This window comes from Sylvia atricapilla, chromosome 8 (genome assembly GCF_009819655.1).
Source record: "Sylvia atricapilla isolate bSylAtr1 chromosome 8, bSylAtr1.pri, whole genome shotgun sequence".
Taxonomy (NCBI): Eukaryota; Metazoa; Chordata; class Aves; order Passeriformes; family Sylviidae; genus Sylvia; species Sylvia atricapilla.
Window position 1 is genome coordinate 18,077,183 of NC_089147.1, and position 24,648 is coordinate 18,101,830.

At 39.7% G+C, this 24,648-nt stretch overlaps 2 protein-coding genes across 2 annotated transcripts in view; one reads left to right on the forward strand and one right to left on the reverse strand.

Moving 5' to 3' along the window:
• WDFY4 (WDFY family member 4) overlaps window positions 1-24,648 on the reverse strand; it is a 115,120-nt gene that overhangs the window by 33,510 nt on the left and 56,962 nt on the right. The window contains exons 39-46 of the mRNA XM_066323894.1: window positions 18,495-18,572; window positions 17,334-17,537; window positions 16,391-16,442; window positions 15,344-15,510; window positions 11,086-11,234; window positions 9,833-9,953; window positions 7,418-7,503; window positions 5,991-6,053 (exon numbers count right to left, since the gene is read on the reverse strand). Coding sequence (XP_066179991.1) covers window positions 5,991-6,053; window positions 7,418-7,503; window positions 9,833-9,953; window positions 11,086-11,234; window positions 15,344-15,510; window positions 16,391-16,442; window positions 17,334-17,537; window positions 18,495-18,572 — 920 coding nt within the window. The remainder of the gene's footprint in view (window positions 1-5,990; window positions 6,054-7,417; window positions 7,504-9,832; window positions 9,954-11,085; window positions 11,235-15,343; window positions 15,511-16,390; window positions 16,443-17,333; window positions 17,538-18,494; window positions 18,573-24,648) is intronic.
• On the forward strand, window positions 3,951-4,792 carry LRRC18 (leucine rich repeat containing 18). The gene has a single exon (XM_066324493.1). It carries the CDS (start codon window positions 3,966-3,968, stop codon window positions 4,746-4,748), a length of 783 nt encoding a protein of 260 aa, XP_066180590.1. The 5' UTR covers window positions 3,951-3,965; the 3' UTR covers window positions 4,749-4,792.

The window sequence follows — 24,648 nt, forward strand, 5'->3', positions numbered from 1 at the left end:
ATTTAGTCTAAACCTGCCTCTTAGCAAGAGACTGCATTTAAGACAGTCAATGAATTAATCTCTTCCACAACAGATCATATCCAGCAACAAGAGATGGCAACAGGCTTGTAAGTGGGGCAGTGGAACTGCTTGACTTCATGCAAAATCATTTGCCGTAAGAATGCTGGTTTTAAGCTGTGCATGCAAGTATTTCACTATAGATGTTAGTATCACCTATTCCACGGGTGAATTACCACATGTCACCTCACAGCCTCCCGGCCGCTGCAGAGGTGCAGGGAATGTGGAGCTCTGCTGGGCTTGCCAGGCCTGCTCTGCAGCGTGCAGAATTCCAAGAGCAAAGACAGAGGAAATTTCTCACGGAGTAGCTCAAGATGGGCTCAAGATGGTTCTGTGCAGCTTTGGGTGCAGTGAACTAGGAAGCACCAGCTCTAGACGTAAAATAATAGGCAGAACCACAGAGAAGAGGTCCTGAAGCACCAAGCAGTGCTACAGGCAGAAGGCTGGTTCTGCTCCCACCTGGGCCAGGAAAGGAAAAATAAATCTTCAGGGTCCAAATGTGCAGTCTTAGGATCAGATCTTCTTCTTAGGGCAGGCTTAAGACACGATGGGTCATTGACACACATGTTCTATTAATTCCTGTATCAGACCAACCTCTAAACTCTGGGCCTGTTAAGCAGTTCTAAGGCTCTGGGCTTTCAAAAGCCCTTCAAGGCCAAAGGGTCTAACAAGTGTGGATAGAAAGGGAATGGGTTTTCGAGTCAAGATCCATTTTAGTCAGCTCTTATCACAGAAATACAGCACCCTCTGTCCCAGGAAAAGGCTTGCCAACAACTCAGAGGGTGAAGCTGGCAGTGGGGTGCAGGATTAGAGAAAGCAGGTGGAAAGTCTCATCATTGTTTCTTAGCTGGTAGGGCAGCACACACACACACTTCTCCCTCTGCCATTCCAGGAGATCACTGTGAGCATAAGATTGAACAGGCATAATTAACATTTAAGCAAGGAGGACTCCTGTGATTCCTGAATTTTTAATATCAGTGGTTACAGAACTGGGACCCTCTTACACAGAGCCGAAGACAATGTGATGTGGCTAAGTAAGCTCCATTATCCCCAGCTACAGCCCTGTAAAATACTGAAGATTAGTTTACAGGCATGCAGAGGCAGGAGAGCTATTCATCCCTTCAAGTTGTCAAGCACACTAAAACGTTTCTGCAGTCCTCTAGTAGTAACCCTTATTTTTGGAATTGCAAATCATATTTTTCTAAGTCTGAAATGTGGCTCCAACTTTTAACCCAAACTAAACAGCACTTAGAGTGAGCACTCCCTAGGGACTTGATCAGTGTACTCAGTTTCACAGCTGGATTTAAAAAAGTCTGACTAAAGAGGGCTCTGTGAAGAAACTCTTTGCAGTCTGGACACTATGCAGTGCATCATACAGAGAGACCTGTCTTAAGAAAACCGTTTGTTTGGACTTATTAAAAATTTGAAAGGTCCAGGTTCAAACTTTGCGGCAGCTTGGAAAGGGTTACCGTCAGAGGAATACTCAAACCCAGCAGGCTGACCTGCAGCATTCGGTCTGCAAAGCCTCCAGCACCCAACCTTGTACTCCAGGCTCCCTCTAGTGCTGCCAGGCACGCACAGCGCAGAGGGACCCCGGCCCTGGGAACCAGTTACCACAACAGTGCACAACTGAATGATTCTTTGCCTAGGTGGTATTTTTTAAAACAGGAAAGCAAACTATTTTGGCTCAAAGTTTCCCTCTTGTATTTTAAACGAAAAGTAATTAAAAAAATATAGGAACTGAATACAATGTTTTCTGAGTTTTAAAAATGTTTTTAAAAAACATTTTAAAAGAAATTATAATTTTGAAATTAGGAAAAAATGTTTTCTTGTGGCTCCCATTTATTTTTTAGAGGCATATTTGGCTGAGAAGCTTCACTTATCAAAAAAGCACTGAATGTCTTGGTCAACTCTTCCAACACAAAATGTAAAGAAAAAGTCGGACCTAAAGGTCACCTGGTTCATGTCAATCACAGGAAGCAGAAAGTCTCTCTCCATTCTTCTAACACATAAGAAAGCTCCCCCATAGATCTTTTTCTGAAGCTTGGTTGCCACTCCACCTCTGTGCACTGGAAAGGGCTCAGGGTGTCCTGTACCAGCAGTAGGGCCCTGGCATTCCCCATAGTGTTCCACTTTATCTTCCCAGAATTGCCAGCAAGAATATTGCATAAAATCCTTCACATGAGTGAGCTGTGATTAGATAACCCTGCTGTTTTGATCTCCAGGACTTTCTACTCACTCCTGGGGAAATTATTTACACTAACATGAACCAAGGTAAAAAGAGTACTTATTTATACTGCAGAGTACTTTGTTTCAGTTGTTAGTCAACATATAGATAGAATAGCATTGACATTGCTCCTTGGTAATATGGTTCTGTAAATACTTACAACAGACAAACATGGCACTGACACACAGAAACATTTAACTGTGTTTCAATATTTTTATATAAAATAACAAAAATCCTATCTTGGAACATACCCTCAGGGTAAGACTGAATCCACTGTGCTGCTTCCAGTATTTTCTGAAGCACCTGCCTCATTACAGAGCTCTCGGGAGAGTGAGTGGTAGCTGGGTTAATGCTTTTGCATTATTTTGGGCTATGGCATGTAATTGAAAAGAACTGAAATGCCTTAGTTGTAGCTTGAGCTTCCCCTTCATGTATTCACACATGATTAATGAGTAGCCAAAAAGCCTGAAGGGTTTGTAGTGAAGTCTTTCTAATAGGGACATGTATTGTCGACAAATCCATATTTTGTCCTAAACAATCATTCATCAAAGCTGCAATCTGACTCTTCAAAATTAAATGCCAGAGCACCCAGACCTGAGATTACTCAGCTGTAACCTGTGCTCCTCTCTAAACTCTCACTGGGAGGGACACTGTTGTCCATTTCCAGGGAATAAGCCTATTTCCTTTGCCACTAGCCACTAGGTCTTTAATGACCTTTGACTAGAAAGAGTTCACCAAGCCTGAGAGTAAGTGGACTATACTCCTACAGGCCTCACTTCCAGGAAGCATGTAACACATGTGGAGCATCAGTATGAGTCAAAAGTCTGACTACTACACCTATATCATTTACTGAGGGCAGGGCACCTTTGCAGTGGGAAACCCTCTATCCCACAGCATGAACAAAATAACAAGGTTAGAGTGTCCAGAGGAGGAGACACTTAGCAAGGCCTGGTTTAACATGGCATTAAGCAGCACTAATATCCAATATCCCTGCTGCAGTTTGCCCTGTAGGTGATGTATGAATTGCCAATTAATTTCTGGTAAGTCTGGGAGCCCACCGTGTTCCTGAGTCCTGGTCAAAACAAAATTCTTAATTGTTTCCTTTAAACGTTTAATCTTTCAATAACATCCAGAGCCCAAATCTCATTCCCATTACACAGGAAATTTAACCAACCTGTTAGAAATTGCCAGGCCTGTAAAGATGGCAATGTTGATCTGGTAGATCGAGACAATTTTGGATAGCTTCTTTTAATGCAGTCTCTAAGGACTGGGTTGAGACCCACAATATATTTTTCTCCAGTCCTCAACTGGCTGATGGATAATAACATACTTCATTCAATTTCATTATATCCTAAGCTCAAATTAGTATTTAGGAATGAAAGACAGCAAATGTCTCCCACTTGTAATTTCACCCTGTAATGTTGATGTTACATTGCAATGAAATAATATTGTAAATTATTAGACTTTTACATACTAAAAATACTTTCAGGAAGAATTTTCAGAGTTGCAGGTTTACCGTTGAAACATTCTGCCCTCAAAAATACCAAAAAAATCCTTCTGAAAACTCCAGCAGTAATATTAACATATAACTGTGTGATTAACCGCCATGGTTTTCAAAGGTTTTACTGGAGTTCTCACATTTTATCCACAGAGTCTGGTGTGTCTGTCTATCAGCAGAGAGATGCCCAAGGGAAAAGGTCCACAAGGGAAAAGGATCACATTGAAAGTGGCCAAAAATGCAGTCCGGGTAGCTTTTAATGGAAGGCGCCGTCTTGACTTAAGCAAAATGGGCATTGCCACCTTCCCCAAGTGCATTCTGGAGCTGGCTGATGTGGAAGAACTTGATTTGAGCAGAAACATGTTAAGAAAGATTCCAAACATCATTGAGAAGTTCCAGAATCTGATGTGGCTGGACCTGCATAGTAATCAGCTTGATGAGCTGCCTGCAGCAATAGGCACACTTAAGAACCTTACTTACCTGAATTTATGCAACAACAAATTGACTACAAAAGGTCTACCAGAAGAGTTGACCCTTCTCAGGAACCTGCGTACTCTCAACCTTGGCTTGAACTGTCTTGAGACTATTCCTACCACTCTTGGGACCCTGAGGGAACTTATTGAGCTAGGTCTCTTTGACAACTCCTTGACCCTTATCCCAAAGAGTGTGAAAAAGCTCCCCAAGCTTGAGAGACTGAATGTAAAAAGAAACCCTTTACCAGAATTTGCAAAGGAAGATGAGCCAATTGACACCGTTAAACGAATAGAATCGCTTTACTTAGTAGAAAAGAAAGACCTGTGCAATTCCTGCCTGGAGATGTGTCAGGGTGAGAGGGACGAGCTGCACAAGTTAGAGGATGTGACACCTGGCCCCTCAAATACGCCAAGTTTCCCTTCACTCACTACACCCAATTCCACTGCAATGGATAACCAAGAAGAATGGAGAATAAAAGATGAAAATCCTTGAAATATACCAAGGCACTCTGTAGACCATGTTCCATGAAGTCCATTCAAAGCAAATAAAAAGCTGACCTCTCTCCTCTGTTTTCCTGCAGTTCTACGTGTTTAAAGATCAGCTTCATTTTAGAACAACTAAAGCAGATGTGCATTTGAAAAAGGCCATTTACATCTGAGCCTGTCCCTACAACATGTTCTCCATGTTTGGGCTTTTTGGGGTCTTTTTTATGTGCAATGTCCAATAAAAGGATCTTTAAAAAAATAGTTTTTTCTAGTAAATTCATTCCCACCACTAAGCCCCAAATATTATTTTGGTTCATTTTCATAGGGTGAGACAGAGTTGAACTAGTCTCAATAAATACCATTTGGAGGAAAAGGCAAAGACCTGGGAACCTTCTGCTGCTGGTGGCTGCCTCCAAGCTCTGAGTCTTAAAAGGCACTGTCAGTGTAGGAACTGCAAGCCTATTCCAATTCAGCAGAGGCAGCAAACACAAGGGTTATGCTCAGGAGTAACTAAGCAGTGCAAACACAACTCTTAGAGATAGATAACCAGTTATCCTGGTTGCCATCAAGGGGCCAGATTCTGCAAGTTCTTCGGGATTTTGAGTGCTATACCTAGGTGCAGCAATCTGTAAGTTGCACAACACGAACAGCATGACTGCCCATACTCATAGTGTTTTGTCAGCCTCTGAGTCTCTCTCCAAGGAAGATATAGAAGGGGTAGGAAAAATATTTCTCTTTTTAAGGGTCCCAGGCTTATCACTTAAGAAGTGACTAAAGTGATTAAGAGCAGAAGAGTCACTGTTTTCCATGATCCAAGTCTTGCTTCTGAATTGATGAAGTCATGTCTGGTGTCCCCACAGCACTTTTAGCTTTCTGTTGACATGTACATATGCACATGTACACCTGAGCACACACATTCACTTCTGAAAACACATCCTTAGGGCAGAGAATGCTGATATCCTGCAAACAGCAATGTACAGGGACAAGCAATGAGGAGATTATAAAAGCACTCAAGCATGACATGAGAAGGGCTGCCAGTGGCCTTAATAACCTATGGTGACAGCAAACATTTACATATATTTGAATGAAGAATAAAGTATGCTAGAATGCTTTTTGAAGTTCTGGCAACACCTTTAAATCTTTAAAAGGAAGGATACAAATAGGTACCTTTCTAATAAGATTTTTTTAAGGTGTAACTTACTCACATAATTGCAGTTATTACAGTTATCCAATGTTTCCTATGTTTTACCTTATATTTAGGGATTCTTCTGTTATCCCTTTCGACTTCAAAGCAGGTTGGAAAAAGCAAAATCTATAGGAGATATGAAAAGTCACATGATAGTTATGCAAATGGTTATTAGGACACATTACATATCTATATAATGCTATGTCCTCACAACTTTCTTCAGGGAGCCATGGTATTGCCCTGAGACTCTAACCTAGGACAAAGTTGTAAGACAATAGGCAAAAGGATACATCTAATATTGAGGAGTCGGTACAAGCTGGATGAAAGCAGTTTCTTTCAGGACTTACAGGACTTCAAATTTACACATAGGTTATAGACCTTTTGGTTTAAGGTCCTACTAAAATCAGAGAATAAGAACCCACTCGGACATTTATTTAGCAAAAATGGCAACAAGAGCACCAGCCCTCATCTCATCCATTCATATTTACGTTTGCTGTGGGTTTATGATATCAGAAAAATTATACCTTTGAGATACATAGTTTTGGTGACCTTTAGCTGAGGATCAGAACCTTGTCTTGAACTGCCTTTGAAAGATTCCCCCAAGAGATACTTGCCAGAACTCAAAACCAGCAAAAATAAGGGCTGGCTCTGGGGCAGATCCTGGTGATTCTAACTAGCCACACTATGAAGCCTGTTTGGAAGAGAAGAACAGAGAAATCTGCACTTTTTGGTGCAATACTGCAATAGGAATTCTTCAGAGATTTCAAGAGCAGAAGGAATTGCTATGATTCATTAGAAATTAACAGTACCATGGCTCAGTTCTGGCTGCAGAATTTAGTACAAGAGGCACTAGTACTGAAGTGAATTTTCCTGTGTAAATGCCAGTGAATGCAATCCTGATATAATGGCCAGAACAGCAGTAGACAATAACATACAAGAAAATAAAGTGCAAATTAATCACTTCATAGTTTTACATTCAAGTTCCATTAAACAAGGCAAGCACATAAGGAGATTTTTTTTATGCCATTGTTAAAAGTTATCTCTACAAAGATGAAGTCAGAGAGACAAAAATATGTTATTCCTAAATAATCTAGTAATACTTTGAGGGTTGGAAGAAGGCAGGAAGAAACCTTCTTTCACTCAGTACTGTGAGGTGAGGTGGAAGTGGCTCTCATTTCAGTGGGGAGGACGGAAAACAGCTACAGTCAAAATTTGCTGATATGCAGGGACACACAACACACCACTGGGTTCTAGAAAAGTCCTACACATTAGATCCCTTGATAAGTCAATGGCTATGTAATGCTCCAAAGAGTTCACAGGTCAGCAAAAGAAAAATTTCGCAGCTAAAGTGCAACCCAAACTCAAGGAAAAAATGGAAAATAAAACTCCTGCAGCAAGATAACACAGACACCTGACACCAGGATAAATCAGGGTGGTGCACCAGGAGCAGCACCAGGAGCATTCCCACACTATTGTGAGCTAGTCATTACCTTTTAAATATCTTATTTCGGTCACTGTCATGGAAGACAAGAAATCTGGAGTAACCATTTTTGAAGAATATTTCCAAAGCGATCTCCTGGAAAGGTAAACATTTACAGTGTGAGGAGCTGCAGAGCAAAGGCTAGTGCTGCAAAGGGTCCATCATGGTCTGTCCAATTCTCCAGCGCTTTCAAATAAGACCTTGACTTTTTTGACAAATGTGCAGAATTAAAGCAAAATACGTCTAACATTTTAAATTTCTTCAACTGTAGGGATGATCCTACTAGGTGACTAGGACTTTGACTTCTTTGAAGCCAACCCAAACTCCAGATACTGTTTCTATCACTCACCTTTTCCTGCTGCTTCTGAAACATTTTTATCATGAAATCTCAGTGTGATTGATAATAGTAGCATTAGGTTCCAACTAGGTGATAAAGATAACACAAAGAGGGGATTTTTAAAAAGTTTATTTTAGAAAGCAACCATACTGCTTTCTAAATTAAGACAGTGCTCAACAGAACTGCCAAATCATTTTTCCTGGAAGCACCAAAGGAGGAAGGGGAATTTATGACATTTTGCATCAAAACTTTGAGGAATTAAAGTTGAAAGAAAACTTCACTCCTTTTTCCCCCTCCCTTTTCCCACACATTGTTTTACTGGGCATTAAAATATAATCCTATTATTTACTTAGTGAGACATCCTTTTTTCCCCCCAAGTCATTCAAGTAAAACTATAAATAACATGTAGTGTCTGGGAACCCAGACATGAGTTTCAATCCAAATGTGTCAAGTGCAATACAAACCTAGACAAACACTCCAATGGCAGGTGGCCCATGCATGATTCACAAATAAAATATAAGGCAGAAAGGTAATCTGAGAGCAGCTATGACAATAAACAGCTTGCAGCATTTGTTCTGAAGCTCAGCTTTCCAAACGAGATCTGCTCAAGTGTTGCCATTACAGAATTGGGCCAGTGCTTTGCTCTGGGCTGAGCTGTGTGCATGGACAAGCGGAGACAAGCTGAGACACAGTCTCTGCCTAAACAGCTGATCTACCTGTCCTGCAGGGAAAGCACAAGGAATCAGCTTTCTTTTTTCCCCTCAGTATTTTTTCAAAGAAGTTTGTGGCACAGAGTATCAGCACAAGCCTGATAGAAATACCCGAGTTTTCAGCTCATTAACTGAAAAAAACAACCCTGGAACAATAACAAAAACCCCAAGCCACAAAACCCCTCAAACCAACAAGCTCAGCCTTTGCCACAGGCCCATTCAAAGACAATTTCTACTAATTTCCACTTTTCACTTTTGAGTCACACCAAAACTTTCTATTTAGCATGTTCTGTGTTGCATACATTCACAAATGTGAATATATGAGTAGTTGGAAGTCTTCTGCTGGCAAATTTGATGCTACCCCCAAAGAGGTGAGGTGACAGTTCTGCTCAGGTTGATCACCAGTGATCTTAGGAAGCTTCATACAGTTACTCAGAACATGAGTTGCCATTCCTGTACATCCTTGGTGAGTTGACCTAACCACTAAAATATACTGTATCCTGAAGTAAGTGTCACCTACCAAAATTGCCCAGTTTGCATACATAATTAAATATATAATAAAGCAGGGCTGACTCATGGATGAGTACCATACTGCATGACATAAGAAAATTACCAGCCCCATTTTCTCCAGCTTGTGAATTTTTAAAATGATTTCATAATTCCCTTCTGAATCTCAACCTTCCAAAAATGAATTGAAAATAACAAGTAACTAGTTACAGCTGCTTCAAAGGTTTGTATTTTTGTCAAATCTGTGAATTACTCCTTAGACTGTACCAAAAGTCTCTAAAGCAAGTACAGGCTCTGGTGTTGCAAGAAGCTCTAGTTACCACTCTTCTGTGATTCTCCCCACGTGAGAGAAAACTGAAAGGATACCAAAGCCCTGGTTATGAGTAGCTCCTGGGTATTACAGCTACTGGCACAGAACCCTCTTCTTTGGCTTGTGGTTCTTTTACTGAACCACATGCATGACTTGAAAGTTATTCCAAGAGGCCCAAGATAAGTGTACTAGTAACCCAAAGTACACTGATGCCATGACTACTGAAGTCTTTGGGAGCTGAATATCACTGGAAGTCAGCCACTTACTGGTAGCTTCCATAAAAATAAAGAATATTAACTTCAAGTCTAATTTTCAGATACACCGTGAAAAGCACTGTTAGCCCAACCACTTCAGTCAGGGTGTTTCAACACTTTGGTGAGTATAGAAAGGAGTTTGTATTAGCAAAGGCTAATGAAGCAATGATGGGACCAAAAGCATTTTGATACTCAAGCAAAAAAAAGTATTAGCAATCTTAGTGAAAACTGAGCAAGTGGTTTTCAGTCACATGTCATTACTGCTGTTGCAGCTGTCCCTGAAACAACTGAGCATGTTAATTCCTACCTGCAGGAGAAAGCGCATCAGATGGATCTCCTTGATATCATGATACAAATAACGGGAACACTGCTGGTCTCCCACAGCATGATCTTTATGACATAAGTTGAAAATAAATTGATCACTGATTCTGGAGGAGAAAAATAAATTAAAAAAAATAATTTGAAGCAAAAAAAGACCTTGAGAACCCTCTTAAACATGCATGGCCTCCTCTAAAGAAAAATAACAATACCAAGAGATATCAAGATCAACTGAGGCACACAAAAAATGAAAACAAAGCTAAATAAATAAAGTTAAATACTAAGGGCAGATTTTATACTAGTTACCCAATCAAATGGCCTGTGGAGGCTAGGAGTAGGTTTGGTCTTATTTTAGTACATTCAAATAGGCAGACAGCAATGTTTTGTACACATTGATGTCTGAAAATCAGCAAGGGAAGAAACTTGTTGGAAGCACCTGAAAGCCCAAGTTGAGGGTAAGCATCATATGGACATGCAGCTACTGTAAACAGCAATCACTTGGAATTAATAATTAAGCAATTAATTAATTATTATTGGTAGTTGTGTATATGTATTAGAATTGCAATCAGCAGCCTAGCCCACAGAAAAGCCTTTAGAAAAACAACCTAAGCTTTTATCAGATCCCATCCAATCGATCCTTAAGTCACCTGATCAGATTGACTGATATTAGACTTAGTAAGATCGGGATGCAGAGCAGACAGTCAGGGAGTAAAAACGCTGAGCTACTCTCTGTCCCGCTGAGCTTTGCACATGAGTACACAGTATGCACAAAGAGCTTGGTCTAACAGACTCATTTTCATTATTGATCACTTTCAACAAATCATGAGTCAAGAGATGATAGCAGTGTGCCAAGTATTAATTATGATTCTGTCTTGGAGAAAAAACCAAAAAACTTGTGAGACAATGAAACTAAAGGCTCTTGTACTAACTGCTCCATATGAATAAAAGATATGAGTTACTCAGAAAGAAACTTTAACACTATAACATAACTGGAAACCAGACATGTATGTGTGAGACTGTCCACCATCTCCATCTGTGGAAGATGGGTGTTCTCATGGCACCTCCGAAACCTGTGAACAAGCACCTATGCTAGTTATGCTAAACAGTTTTTTTAACAAATGGCAAGGATGGCAGACTTCTTGCTGTGTTATCCCCACAAAATCTGTGCAAATTCACGGTATCCATGTGCCAATACTGCAGTTGACCAAGCAGTTCCCTGGAAGGAAGGAAAGAATGACTCACCTGGACAAGCAGTGACGAGTACAGTAGACTTCCTCCTGAGGGGATAACACAAAGCACTCACAGATGTAAAAGTGCTCTTTGCCGAAGAGCAGCACCCCTTCCAGTGCTGTGTGACCCTGCACAACTGCCACGGAGCACTTGAACGTCACCTAGAATGGAGGCAAGCATAATAAGGCCAGGAGTCAATACAGGAGACAGAGGCAGCAGAGATCCAGAGCCAGTGATGCAGAATAGATGTTTGTACCAAAAAACCTTCCATATTGATTGGCAGGTTCACAGGGATAAAGTCACAAAATCACCATACAACTGACAGAAGTCCCATAAGAATATATGAATCTATCAATCTAATTGTCCTAAAAGGTTTAGATAAAAATTCTAGAATTTTTCTTTTAAATTTCTTTTGTTTTTACTCCCAAGTAAACTAACTTGGCCCTTAAAATAGAGGAATTTCTAAAACACAGTTTAAAAATATGGGGAAATTTTCAACAAAATACTCTGTTTATCATATATGGCTGTTCACAGAAAGTGTTCTTGGGAATTGACCAGTTCTGATTAAAAAAAGAAAGCCTCTTTTTTCTGGAACATTTTATATGGATGAGAGATGGTGTAGAAAGTAAACAAACGATTTAGAGATCAGAAAATGGTGTGGCCTGCAGAAAATTTAGAAGTTCTGATTTTATATGAATCAAGAAGTTCTGATTATAAATCAAGTTCTGATTTTAAAGAACTTTCCTTACATTTAGAAGCATGGAGTTCCTTATTTTTGTCTGCTCATAATATTCCATGTATACTAAGCTCTAAAAGCAAAGTCCACTGGTAAGTACAGTCAACTGGGATGGTCAAGGTCAACTCAGTGTTGTGCCCAGTTTCAACCAGAACATTCAACCAGTACCTCCTGCTCCAAGGAAGGGGGCAGTAAGTAATCATCTATTATCCCAGCCTCAAAAATATTCCTCCCACAATCTTAAAACACTAACACTGCCTTACATATTAAGAAAACTGCTCATTGCTGAGCTCCTCCTGTAAATTAGCACAATGCTGAATTGCACAGAATCCAGAAATGAGTGTAAACTTTTGCAAGCTGAGTCCATATGAAGGTGCAAGGAGCAGAGGGCTACATACAAAGGGATTAGAGAGGTATTTACATAACAGGTGAACTTTCCTGTTCAGAAATGTAATGCAATGTTCTTAAGAGAACAGACTGACAAGTATGAGAAGTATAACAAAATCTGTTTTTTTCTTAACATCGCAATTATTTCTCTCAAACTTCCTATGAACTAGAGCGCTTTATTATTTTATGGGGCATGCAAAAATGACCCAGAAATGGCATTGCTTTTACTAGGTCATGTAAAGTCTATATGATAATATAGATTAGATTATCTATAGATATGATAATGATTCTTAGATTATGATTCTCCTTTGCTTTTTGCCTTTGCTCCTAACCTCACTATTTCTGGAGTCAAATCTACAACCTTCCTTGCCATCCCAAACTACACATGGTCTAGCTAAGGTCAGCTGAAACAGACCCACACTGTTTCACAAGCTTTTAGTCACTGATGTTGGGGTATCATAAATATTAAATTCATAAGTAAATTAAATAAAATCTTGTTTCCACATTTAAATACTTTACTGAAAAGCAATTATTTTACCAACAAATGGGGTGCTTCATTTTGAAATCACTTAGTGGGCACAGAAGGTTGTTTTCTTCATTCTGGGTTTAAGGGGAAAAAAACCCCAGCCCTGAGAGATTTCTGTGGGTAAATTTTCATTAAAATTTCTTCAATCTCTTTTCCCTCTAAATGATTTCTAAGAGGAAGGTAACATTTTTCCATCACCTCTCCCACAGGAATGCCTGTCTCTGTGGGGATATGTCAGCCACAGAACTCTGAACTGGAGTGCCTGCCATTACGTGCTTAGAGATATATGCTTACACTGAGAATACTGGGGAATTCTGCTCACATTAGCAAACCACATGGTTTCCTGAAGTAATTAAATAGGAAAAAGATTGCTTCTTCCCAAAAGGAAGGTAACTGAATATTGAAAGATCAGGCAGTTGCCTAATGCAGCTCTGCAGACACAAAGCTGAAATCCAGGCTTCTAAGAAATCCACCTCATCAAACCCAGAGATCACGTGCGTGGGTACGGGAGGCACGTGGATCATGAAGGAAGCTTGATAATGATCACTAATATGGTCTGGCACAAATAAACTCTTTGCTATCCTGCCTAAGGCAGAACCAGGGCACAGTATTAGGCCTTGCTGAGGGGCAAGAGCACGTACCTCTCTTTCACAAACCTTTAACTCTAAGCCCAAGTACTCTGTACTATACAACCAGAAACTGTCAATAGTGCCAACCCTTTTCTTCAATTTTATATTATTTCTTCAAATTTATATTATTATTAAATAGATCTGCATTATTTGAAATACAAGAGCCCTTGAGCTGAGTAATTTTTTTTCATTTGGGGAATGTGACTTATATTATTGCTGATGAGTAACAAAGGTCTGAGCTGTACTGCAGAATCTCTGCCAGGACAGTGCTGTGCCGGCAAATCTTGTACCTTCAGTCTTGCACTGAAACATCAAGCAGGTTTAAATTATCGTATATTAAACAAAAACTTCCATTTTCTGTCAAAACAGATCAAAGCCCAGTTCACAAGCTACTAGAATCATTAATCAATGAAGCAAACATGACACAAAATAATTGAATAATTACCTTCTACGTTATTGCCCAAAGCCCTTCATCTCTTGATTGCTCTGTTCATTGAGATGTACAAGGGAACACATTCACTCAAACTCACACACACTCACACACATTCAATGACTTTTCTGTGCAGTGCAGAAAATAAAACGCTCCAGTTGCCTGCTCAAAGTGCAAACAGCTCAGGAGGCAGCCACTGACAAGGCAGGACCACAGTGCACTAAGTGAGCACAGGACAGCTAATGTCACCCCCCGCTGCTTTGGTTAATACTTCTGTCAGCTTGGCGAGGCAGTGACTGCTGCTAGAAAAAAACATGCCTGGCATTTCTGATGGCTTCCTGCAGAGTTACATGGAGAAGAGACAGACAGCCTCAAGGCTCAAAATGAGATCAGTGCATGGAAATCATGCCTCGCATTTTCATGCCTGTCTCCTTCTGCTGGGGGGAGGTATGGGGAGGAAGGGGCAAAAGGAGGAAGGGCAGAGAAATGAATGTTACGGAAACAGACTGCACCAAGAACTCTGAGAAAGTCATAGTGACCCCTTAGCCACTGGCAAAGCATCAAGAAAATCTGGTGGTGGTATTGCGATATTTTAATAAAACAGCTATTTCTATATCTATGTACAATTATCACAGCCTTGTGAATTCTGAGTTTAAATACTACAAGTATTTAAAGCTTCCACTATGGGATGCTAACTCCTGCTAGGGAATGATGCCACTGAAAAAAACAGGTACACTGCAAAAGATCAGGGAATGAGGCTAGGTTGTCAATTTAATTGATGTTTCTCAATCAAATTAAATTGACAACATCAAAGTTACCATCTTCCTAAGAGTCACCCTTATTTACTCCACAACACATCTCCTCCCACAATGATCCTGAACCTTAAGCCTCTTCCTTATATCGGGAGGAAACCCTGATGAAGGGCATCCAGTCCAGTACAAGAGCAAAGAAGGAACAGAAATGTTTTGAATAGATAACACTTGATGGAAGCAACAAAGAGGAAGCATGGAAATTTTCTATGGCCTTAGAGGAAAGAATCTGTCCAGTAGTCATGGGGGGACAGAAAGAAAGATATGTAAAAGAAGGAAGGAAACATTTTCTGGTATTCTTCAGGAAGACGTGTAAATACCACTGAACTAGCAGCCTACACAAAACTGGCATACTTTTTCACAGGTTATAAATAAATTCGATGTAAGCACCACTCTGAGCATGAGTAAAGGTTGTAGAGCAGCACAGGAATTCTCAGAGTCTCAGAATTTGCCATGTCTTAGGCAAAATCAGATGATAGCGTCTCATAAGAGACTATCTTGCTTACCATGCTCCAATTTTTTTCTCTTTCTTCAAGGAATTAATGTTAATTGCTTTTCAAGAAAATTCTGCACATGAGTTCATATAGAGGCTGGAAAACTGTATTTGCTCTAAGGAAACAGGGAGTAGTGATGTCTACTGTAGCCTGAATCCACCGGAGCCCTGAACTGAAAGGAACATAAAGGCCTCCATATCCAATTCACCCTCTAAATTTCCATGTCCCCAAAGAAAATTTTCTAGTTCATCTTTCCTACCTTTTCACTCTCTGCAAACTCCTGCAATATAATTTGTCTCTCTACACACAGTTCCAAGAAGTCTTCTGAATGGAAGCTTTCATTCAGTGCTGGGAAGAAAGTTAGCTGGTTACAATCCAATCCCTTCTGATCCATCTGCCTCTCTGCTCCATTTAACATCAGCTCTCCTATATCAGTATAAAAGAGATTGTGGTTTTAGTGGCAGCCGGATGACACTGAAAGCATTTGCAATGTAGTCGTTCACTCAATCTATTCTACCTTGGGAAACAGAATTATTTATCTGCAAAAAACAGGCAAGAGAATTAAAATCTGTAACTGCTGAAGAAGGATACTTATTTCAGGGAACCAAAGACAGATACATGCAGACAGTCATAATTCAAACTAAATCCCTATAATCACAGAAGATTAGGAAATGAGGAAAAAATTTAAATGGTAGTCTTTTAGGGACATGGGCTGAGCAGGATCTTAAGAAAACCCAAAGAGAGAAAACTCACTTATATCTTGGCCAAGCTATGTTCCAAGTTTTGCAAACTCATGCAATGCATGCATATAGAAAAGGCACAATCAGCCTTCATATTAAGGCTGACTGTAACTGCTTCATGCGGAAACTACAGAGTGCTTCCATCTTGTTTAGAGTCAAAACCAATGAGTTCCACTCATGTGTTTGCTGGGCCCTATCACAGTAAAAAGTATAAAATACTGCATATTTCCAACAGAACATGTTCCAAGTTTAAGTAATTGGGAGCTTTCCAGGTGCCCCAAAGTGCCCAAAGCTTACACTTCAAAATAGATTTTTTTTGCTTTAAACCTTTCAGGTGTCAACAAGAGAGCAGCAAATTCTGAAGACAGTTGATATATCACCTATGAAATTTGCATCAGTTTTGTCACAGATGTTACAGTAACATTTTAGCCCAGAGCACCAACAGTAAGTTTTGTTTTTTTTTTGTTGGATTAAATTGTGACCTAGAAATCCATACCCTAATTTCAATTATCTTTGACTGTTTATGTCCACTGCCTTGATGATGCAATGTAGCCCTAAAAGGTTACCTGGATTCACTTCAGTAGGGGAAGTTGTTTCCTTTCTGTTTGCTAGGAGAACCTGAAAAGAGACTAGGTATGACTAGAGTGGAACATACAGATAGGTAAACATAACTCAGAACTTGGTTGGCAGAGAAAAACACACATTTAGAATTATGTTGCAAATAAATGCCTTGGAAATCCAAATAAACTCACTGGAAAAGAACAAATAAATGTTACTGGAAAGGAACCCAAAGGAAAAAATGTCAACAATTAAGCAAAAGAACTACTATCTTTCCAAAGAAGATCATGCATGAGGCTGGTTATAGGATAAAAATCATACTACTCAGTACATAGAAAACTACCAGAATCCAAGCAGCACAAAAAATGCCTTAGATATGGGAACCTTACATTAAAGTACTTCAGCCAATCATTGATAGGATTTGGCATTTTGACATTAGAGAAACAGACAGTAGTCAATAAGCCACATTTACTGTTCAATCTTAACTTAAACTACCCTATTTCCCCTTTTGGCCATTCATCACTTTTAGCAGCCCTAGTAAGCACAAGACTAACAAGAAGTGCAGCCTTCCAACTGGACTGCTGCGTACATTGGGAAGCACTATATCATGGAAATACTACTAGCAGAAAACTATGGACAGCTTATACTGCCACCTGTCTGGGTAGATTTTATACAAGAAAAGAGAAAAAAATCATTCTCTTGCTGTTAAATACATTGCAGCCTTTCTTACCCCCCAAAACCAGATCCCTTCATTAGGTTCTCTATACATGGAACAGCATATTCAGGAGTTAGGTGATGAGAACCAGAGGAAAGAGATGCACATATTGTCAAAGGTTGGACTCCATGCTTTTGAAGGTCTTCCCCAACCTTAATGTTTCTCTAATTCTGTAGTCATCAGCAACTGTTACAGACACTGTGCACCTCCTGCAAAAGCTTTCTAAAGCTTTCTACCTCACTCTTTGTTCGCATCGTTGCCACTTGGGTGTTCACATGCTGAATCCTCCTCCTCATTCGTGAGGGCCCCTCGTAACAGTCAAGAATCCATCGTGGCTGTAATGATCCTGAAGCATCTCTCCATGGGCCCCCTCTGTAGAAAAGTTGCTCCTCAAGTATCGTCCAGTCCTTGGCTGCTTTGCTGTAAGCACACTGCTGCATCTGTGGGACAGAACCACTTTGTGCTGGCTTTTGGACACTTCCCTCCCGTCAGCCACCAGTGGCACTGCCCCAGTGATCCAGAGGGATCAACCCAACCCACCAGATGGGACCATTGCAGAGGGAGTGCTGCAGACCTAACAAACACAAGTGACCACTGGAAGTATGCTGCAGGAGATATTACTAGTGATAAAATAGCAATAGTCTGACTAGATGATGCAGTGACAAATACAAGCATGTCACAAACTTGAAAATGGCTGCTTTCATTAAATTTCCAACTCAAAAGCAGTGAGCCAAGACAACTGCATCACAGAGGGTTTTATTTACTCAATTATTTTTCTGGCAAACAAGTGTGCCAAATGACAACAACTGGGTTCACTGAAAACAGCCTGAATGATTCAGTTTCAAATGTACTATGCTCCCTCTGAGCAAGGCATAAATTCAATTCTTTCTGCTTAGGTGTTTTGTGCAAGAAGTTACGGACCACCAACATATCAATTTAAAGGAGAGAAGAGGTGAAAATTTCAAAGAGGCAAAGTTTGTTGATCCCTGATGGCCAAACCTGAAACAGAAACACACCTGTCATGTTTTACTGTCTATGAGCTCAAGATCTATTTTAAATGTTTTACTGGCTACTAAAGGAAAAAAAAAAAAAAAAAAAAAAAAAAAAAGAAAGGTCAATATTCTCACTTTAATTTCTGACATTGGAAGAATGGAATAATTCATTTAAACAAAGGGAAAAAGGAGTATTGAAAAGAAAGTGAGGAGTCTGATTGCTGAGTGATGCTGTATCACACTTCAGTGGTAATATCAGGAGAGAAGTGTTGATTCATCAACTCTCAGTCTCAGCAATTCTTTAGGCACAGACTTTTATACTTCTAAAATGCTCAGTTTCTCAGGGTAGTCCAAGAGCAACCTTTCAACAACAGAAAGCTGTTGCCCAATATTCCTGTCCTTTACCTGTACATGGTCCTTGTACAGAGCAGCATACAGCTCCTGCCCAACTCTTCGGTACCGTTCCATACATGACACAAATCCCTAGAAGAAACATCAGAACGCATTATGGCAAGGTACGGCAGGTGTAAATCCTGTGAGGGGCAGAAGCAGGCATTCGTTGCACTGTCTTTTACAAGAAGAATTAAGGAATATGGCCTGTGTCTGCAAGTTTGATGGCTCTGCAGGCAGTGCAGAGATGAGGCAATCACCTGAGAGCAAGTCACACACTTATACAGGGGATATAAACAAAGACATCATTGTAACAAGGGTCATTAGTGGAACTACTCAGAACCTTCTCAGAAGGAGAAAGAAAACATCAGATACAATCTAAGGCTCCTCTTTTTGCAGCTGAATTAGTACTGCAAATAGCATAAATGACAATTATGCGTTGTAGAGACCCCAACTGAGGTAAGGATCTATAGTGAGATTATACAGGAGAGGTGAGTGCCCCCAGTACCATATGAAGGTTGTCACACCCAGCTGAACTTCCCTGACAAATATGAATTTTTGTGAGTCACAGCATGAGGCTAAACTTGCTGTGGAAGTCTAGCCTCATACTACCTAAAGCCATAGATCAGGTAGGTAACTTTTAAATGCAGGGACTCCGCACCACATTGGCAGTGATCTCTCAGCAAACTGTCTGGCTGCTGCTTGCACTGGGCTCTAATTAAGTTAACACACAAGGTCTGGGTGTTGTGCTGATTACTGCTGGCTACCAGCCAGGTCTGTAACCCTGCTGCGAAGTCACATTTATTGGTGTTTCCCTGCAGGAAGCTCCTGCTTTACACTGATGAAAGTCATTATATTTTTGTTTGTTTAAAGCATCATTAAACCTGTAATCACAGTTGCGGCCTCACAAAACTATTCCATAATTCATATAAAACTGTCATAAAGGCTGACCTAGAAAGCAACAGCATCTCTGTGCTCTTAAACCAGTCCTGGTACAGGAGAAAAGTTGAGATCCTGGTTCTATGTCAACTTGGGGTAAAACCATTCAGAGCAAAAAATCAATTCCTCCATTTTAGATATTCACAGGCTACTCAAGCCAAGTCAGTGCTCTACTGGCAGCTGTTTCAAAGTTGCTTATAGTCTGTATTTCACTCATGACCATCAGTGAGACCCCTAAGGTCAAAGTCTGCATGATAAAGATTCTCACTGACCCAGCTCCTAGCCCTTGAAAAAATGAAGGGTCCTAAGAAGGAAAACTGCTAGCCACATCTGGTCAACTGAATGCTAACCACTTTGGCTTCCAAATGAGCTATAGCTAGCCAGCTTCAACCAGATGAACATGTTCCTATTGATCTCACAGGAAAACCACCTGGTTGTAAAGTGAAATGAACAGTTAACAAAATTGGAGATGACTATGACTGGAAGAAAAAAAAAAGCCACACAAGCCAGACCAACACACACACAAAAAAACTTGAAAAAGATAACAAATATAGACAGAGAATATAGACCAGGCTATTATTTACTAAGTGGTCAGTCAAAACAGTTATACTGTAATGACTATTGAATAACTAGTGCAAGCAAGTTTCTAACAAGTAAACAGATTCCATTAGAATTGTAAGTGCTTATACTTTAAAAGAGCAACTCTTTGAGGAGTAGATTAAACACAGCAGTGCCACAGTAAAATCTATCTTAAACAAGAACATGCCAGCTTTGATAATTGCTAATGCAATGGTTACAGGCTTGCATATCATATGCAGAAAAGCAGGTGTAAATGTAAGAACTGTAGTGCACATTTTTGAGAAGAGCATACTAAAGGGCCTTATTGATCAATCCTTTCCTAAAAATCTGAGTAGGAAACCATGCTTTAAATCTTTTTTATACAGATTTCTCTGCTTTGCCGCCTTAGGCAATCACATTGTAAGTAGAATCAGATCATTTTGCTGCCACATATTCCCCAGCCAATATTTAGAGCCTGAAAAGGTGATAGAATTCACAAATTATTTTCCTATTAAAAAACCAAAACAAATCACAGACTCAAAAACTGTTTCTTCTCCCGCATCAATCCCTCAAATAGGAGAGAAAATGATTAGCACTGAGGAAATCCAGGGTGTGAATTTTCTATAATTTCTTTCAAGTAAAGCAATTGAGACACTGTTTGTAATGAGAAACAGTTGAAAAGGATAAAAGATTGAGATGTGACTTATAAGTTAACAAAACTCTACTGAGCTTTGGAATGCTTTATATCTGAATTTTTTTATAAATGTATGTAGATCTCTTAACACTCCTGCATCTCATAAATATTCAAATTTGCCATAATAAACTCATACCGGATGATACAGACACCACATATACCACAGTTCTTTCTTAAAGAAACATTATGTCATTGGGACTCTGCCCTTGGAGGTTTTATTTACACAGGTTGTGCTACAGAATACACATGGACATAAAAATATGTGCCAAAACTCTTAATAAATGAAAATAAACATCAAGAAAAATTTATTTTGGACTTGTAAGAGACACAAGGAAAGGCCAAATGTTCAAATCCCTCACTGCGCCAGGAGAATTATTCCATGGATGATAGTGACAATACCCACATATTTGTTTTGAGGCCATCATGTTTTAAGTCATCTGTTGGTAAAGGCTAGAAGTAGTGATATTAGTCTACTATTTTAGCTCTTCTGAACAAAATATATATTGTAAGTATATAAACAATATATACACAGTAAGAGCAGGAATGTATCATCAGAGCTATAACCCTTGTGCACTACTTTTGACCAGTACATCTTAGACATCTTTATTAAAGAAGTCAAAGTCTTTAGTTTACAGACAGGGAAACTAAGAACTGAGTTTCTGGAATATCACAGAATGGTTTGGGCTGGATAAGACCTTAAAGATCACCCATTTCCAACCACCCTGCCATGGGCAGGGACATCTTCTACTACACAAGGATACTCAAAGCCCCATCCAGACTGGTCTTGAACAGCTCCAGAGATGGAGAGTCCACAACCCCCTGTCATCAGGATATGGTTGCAGGGAAAGGGGGTATGATGGGGTAAACCCAACCTGAATTAATTTGAAACAGTCTGATAAGCCCATAAAGAAGATGCATATGGTGAGAGCATGCAGTAGTGGGAGGGGAACACCTTTTGATGAACCAGTTTGGAAGTCCCTTCTACTCTTATGTTGAGTGGCAGAGGGTACACTAACACAGCTGATGTACGAGATCTTAGATCTCATATCCCAGGGTGAGTTCATGTACTTAATTCCTCTAACTTTGGCTTTCCCAATTTTACAAGGAAGGGGTTTTTTAATCTAATTATGAATATTCAAGCAATCACTAGGTTTTTAGAAAGTATTTCATGGGCACAGAAAAACACAACAGCAGGTAGGGAGCTCTTAGGGATGCCAGAAACTGCATGCAAATAGCATTTGTGACACTATCAAAGAGTTTGTGCATGGCAGAAACAGATCTGATGACTGATTCAAAAAATCACTGTGTTTAGGGATGTGCTTAGACATGCATTTCACAACTTTTAAGTACAAGTTGTCTGCTAATGAAGAGGGGCAGCCTTGTCTTTAGACCAAGCATTAGAGATATCAACTCTCAGATAATATATATGCAGCACTTGAACTTCAAAAATGACAACTAAAAATACTTAAAATCTCTATGGATCATAACTCTGAAAGAAAAAAAATAGGAAATTAGCATCATTATAATGAGAAATATTACATTATACCAATGTGATAAACTTCACATCTTGAAACAAACAGAAAAGGAGATTAAATACAAGACTAACGAAATGCCATTTTAAAAAGAGCAAATTGTTCCATTTTTCTTTAGTATATATTTCCCAGCAGCTCAGCATTAAATGGCATCCACTTGTGGTGCAGTACTGCTCTTCTAAGCAGCCCCACATGCCATCTCTGTCTGCTGCACTGCATGCCCTAACCAGAGTGGATGAGGATGTGACCTAATGAGGAAGGAGAGAGCTTCTTACAAAAGCAAATGACTTTTGTATCTAGAGCCAATAATTTTTTCATAGCACGTTCCTGAACCACTACGACTGAACATAGGCACAGAGGCAGGTTGTCAGTAAAGTTTTGAGCCTAAACTCTTTGGAGATATGAAAACTACCTTCTTGTATTCATGGTAGTTCTCATGCTCCTTCTTTTTCCTTACATCTATGCAGAATGTGCAATTAAAGCTCAAAGCTGCTGGCCCTTTCTTGCTAAATCAATCAATCCCTTCCTTATCAGGGTTGCTACAGAGGACATGATTACAGCTACTACGGCAGCTTTATAGAGAAGCACCTGAGCACTACAGAGCTGGGTGAAGCCTCCAATGCACCAGCCCTGTTCTATTCAGATAGAGACTAAGTGTGTAACATCTCCAAATATGCTCCTGCTGCTTAATCCAACACAGTGATCAGGTACATTGCTACCCTGTGCAAACAATAAGCCAGTCATCTTGAGACCAGATTACTTTTCAAGTAAGTGACTATGCACTTAGCAGCAAGTAGGTTCATTTCACAGGAGGAAAAATTGTTTCATTACTCCCCGGATAACAATCATTAAGGTAAGGCAGATAATGTTTTCCTTAGCAGTGTAAAGAGTGGTTTATCCTAGTCCTTCACATACACTCTCCACACTGAGAGTTGTTTGCAGGCTCTTTTGAATCACAGAATTGTTATTGCTGTGTGGATTTTATTGTTGCTTTGCCAAAATTCATTTAGCTTTTCAACAGACTGAGTTCCAGCAGTTAAGTGTTGCATGGAAGCTTCATGCCTCAGCCCGCTAGGAGGCTAATGCAGTGTGCCAACTGCTCCTTAGGATCATGGATGGATTCCTGGCATTGCCAGTTGGTTGGGGAATAGCAGACCTAATGAGAAAATCCTCCATATTTCAGTGCATCATAAATGTACCCACACACAGGGGTGGGTTTCAAAGGGTAAACCTAAAATGTGGTGTGTACACGTGATGAGACTTCCACAGTGTATTTATCAGCTAAGCCCAGGCAGTACACAAGCCAGTCTACTTCCATAGCAACCATATGTCTGTATGTGTGCACACACACACACAGCCCTTCAACAGATGATACTACTGAACAGATTAATTCCTGGCAAAACAGGTAACTTGCCTCCTAGCAGCAAAAAAGCACAATGAGAGTCAAGGCATGTTTTTCTTTAATCCTGTCTCTGAGAATGGCTTCTGCGACACTGGGATAATTCATTCAACATCTTGAGGACTCAGTTTCCATCCTATTACAGCAGAAGCATTAGGTTTTGCCTCTGAGGTGAAAGGTGAAGGTCAGACTTTGGCATTATGGGGAATATCAGGGGAGTCTCTTTTTGCCTTCACTTGTTCTTACTCATTGTTTCCCTATTTCTATTCAAAATGTGGAAGTCCTACAGGTGTATGTAACTCAGGGCTTTATTACACACTGTTATCTAAATGCATTTGTCCAACAGCCTCATGAACTGAGCACTTTCTGATTATACTTGAATCACGGTTTTTATTCAAGAAAAATTTGCCCTTCTAATCCTTTAGCTGATGAAAGAATTCTGTAAACATCAGTATATGCTTAGAGGTCAGAGTACAGAAAAAAATAAACATCTCTCTCATAACCCATAAAAAACAACAGTTTTCCTAAAATGACTTAAATTTAAAGGTGACATGACTTCTTCTGGAGTTTTTTAGTGCATGTCGTTTAAGCCGCTCTGCAGCAGAAAGCATAAATAGAACACAGATAGACAAAAACAAACTTTAATTTGACTAGCAAAGATGAGAGCAACAAGAAATGAATGGTCACAGACTTCAGTAGAGTTAGCAATCTATACCCTCACTTAGAAGAAACATTTAAGTCAATCTTGCAGAGATTTCTAGGACCTCCCTTGATTTTCTGTTCTTTACTTTTCCTTTTAAATGACACTTCAGTCTTTTGAATTCAACCATTTCTTTCTGAGATTATTATAAATAAAAAGTTGAATCAAAAACCTGGAAGAAAACAGATATTTGAACCAAGAAATATGAAAATTATTTGTCTATGTATTCAGCAAAGAAAAGAATGATCTGTTTCAGTGGCAAGCACTCATTTCTGGGGTTTTTCTGCAATCAAATAAAACTTCTCTTTCATCCATGTTAACAACATTCAACTCATTTGGCATCAGCT

Coding starts and splice junctions, on each gene's coding strand:
- LRRC18 (XM_066324493.1), top strand. CDS start 3,966: ATGCCCAAGGGAAAAGGTCCACAAGGGAAAAGGATCACATTGAAAGTG.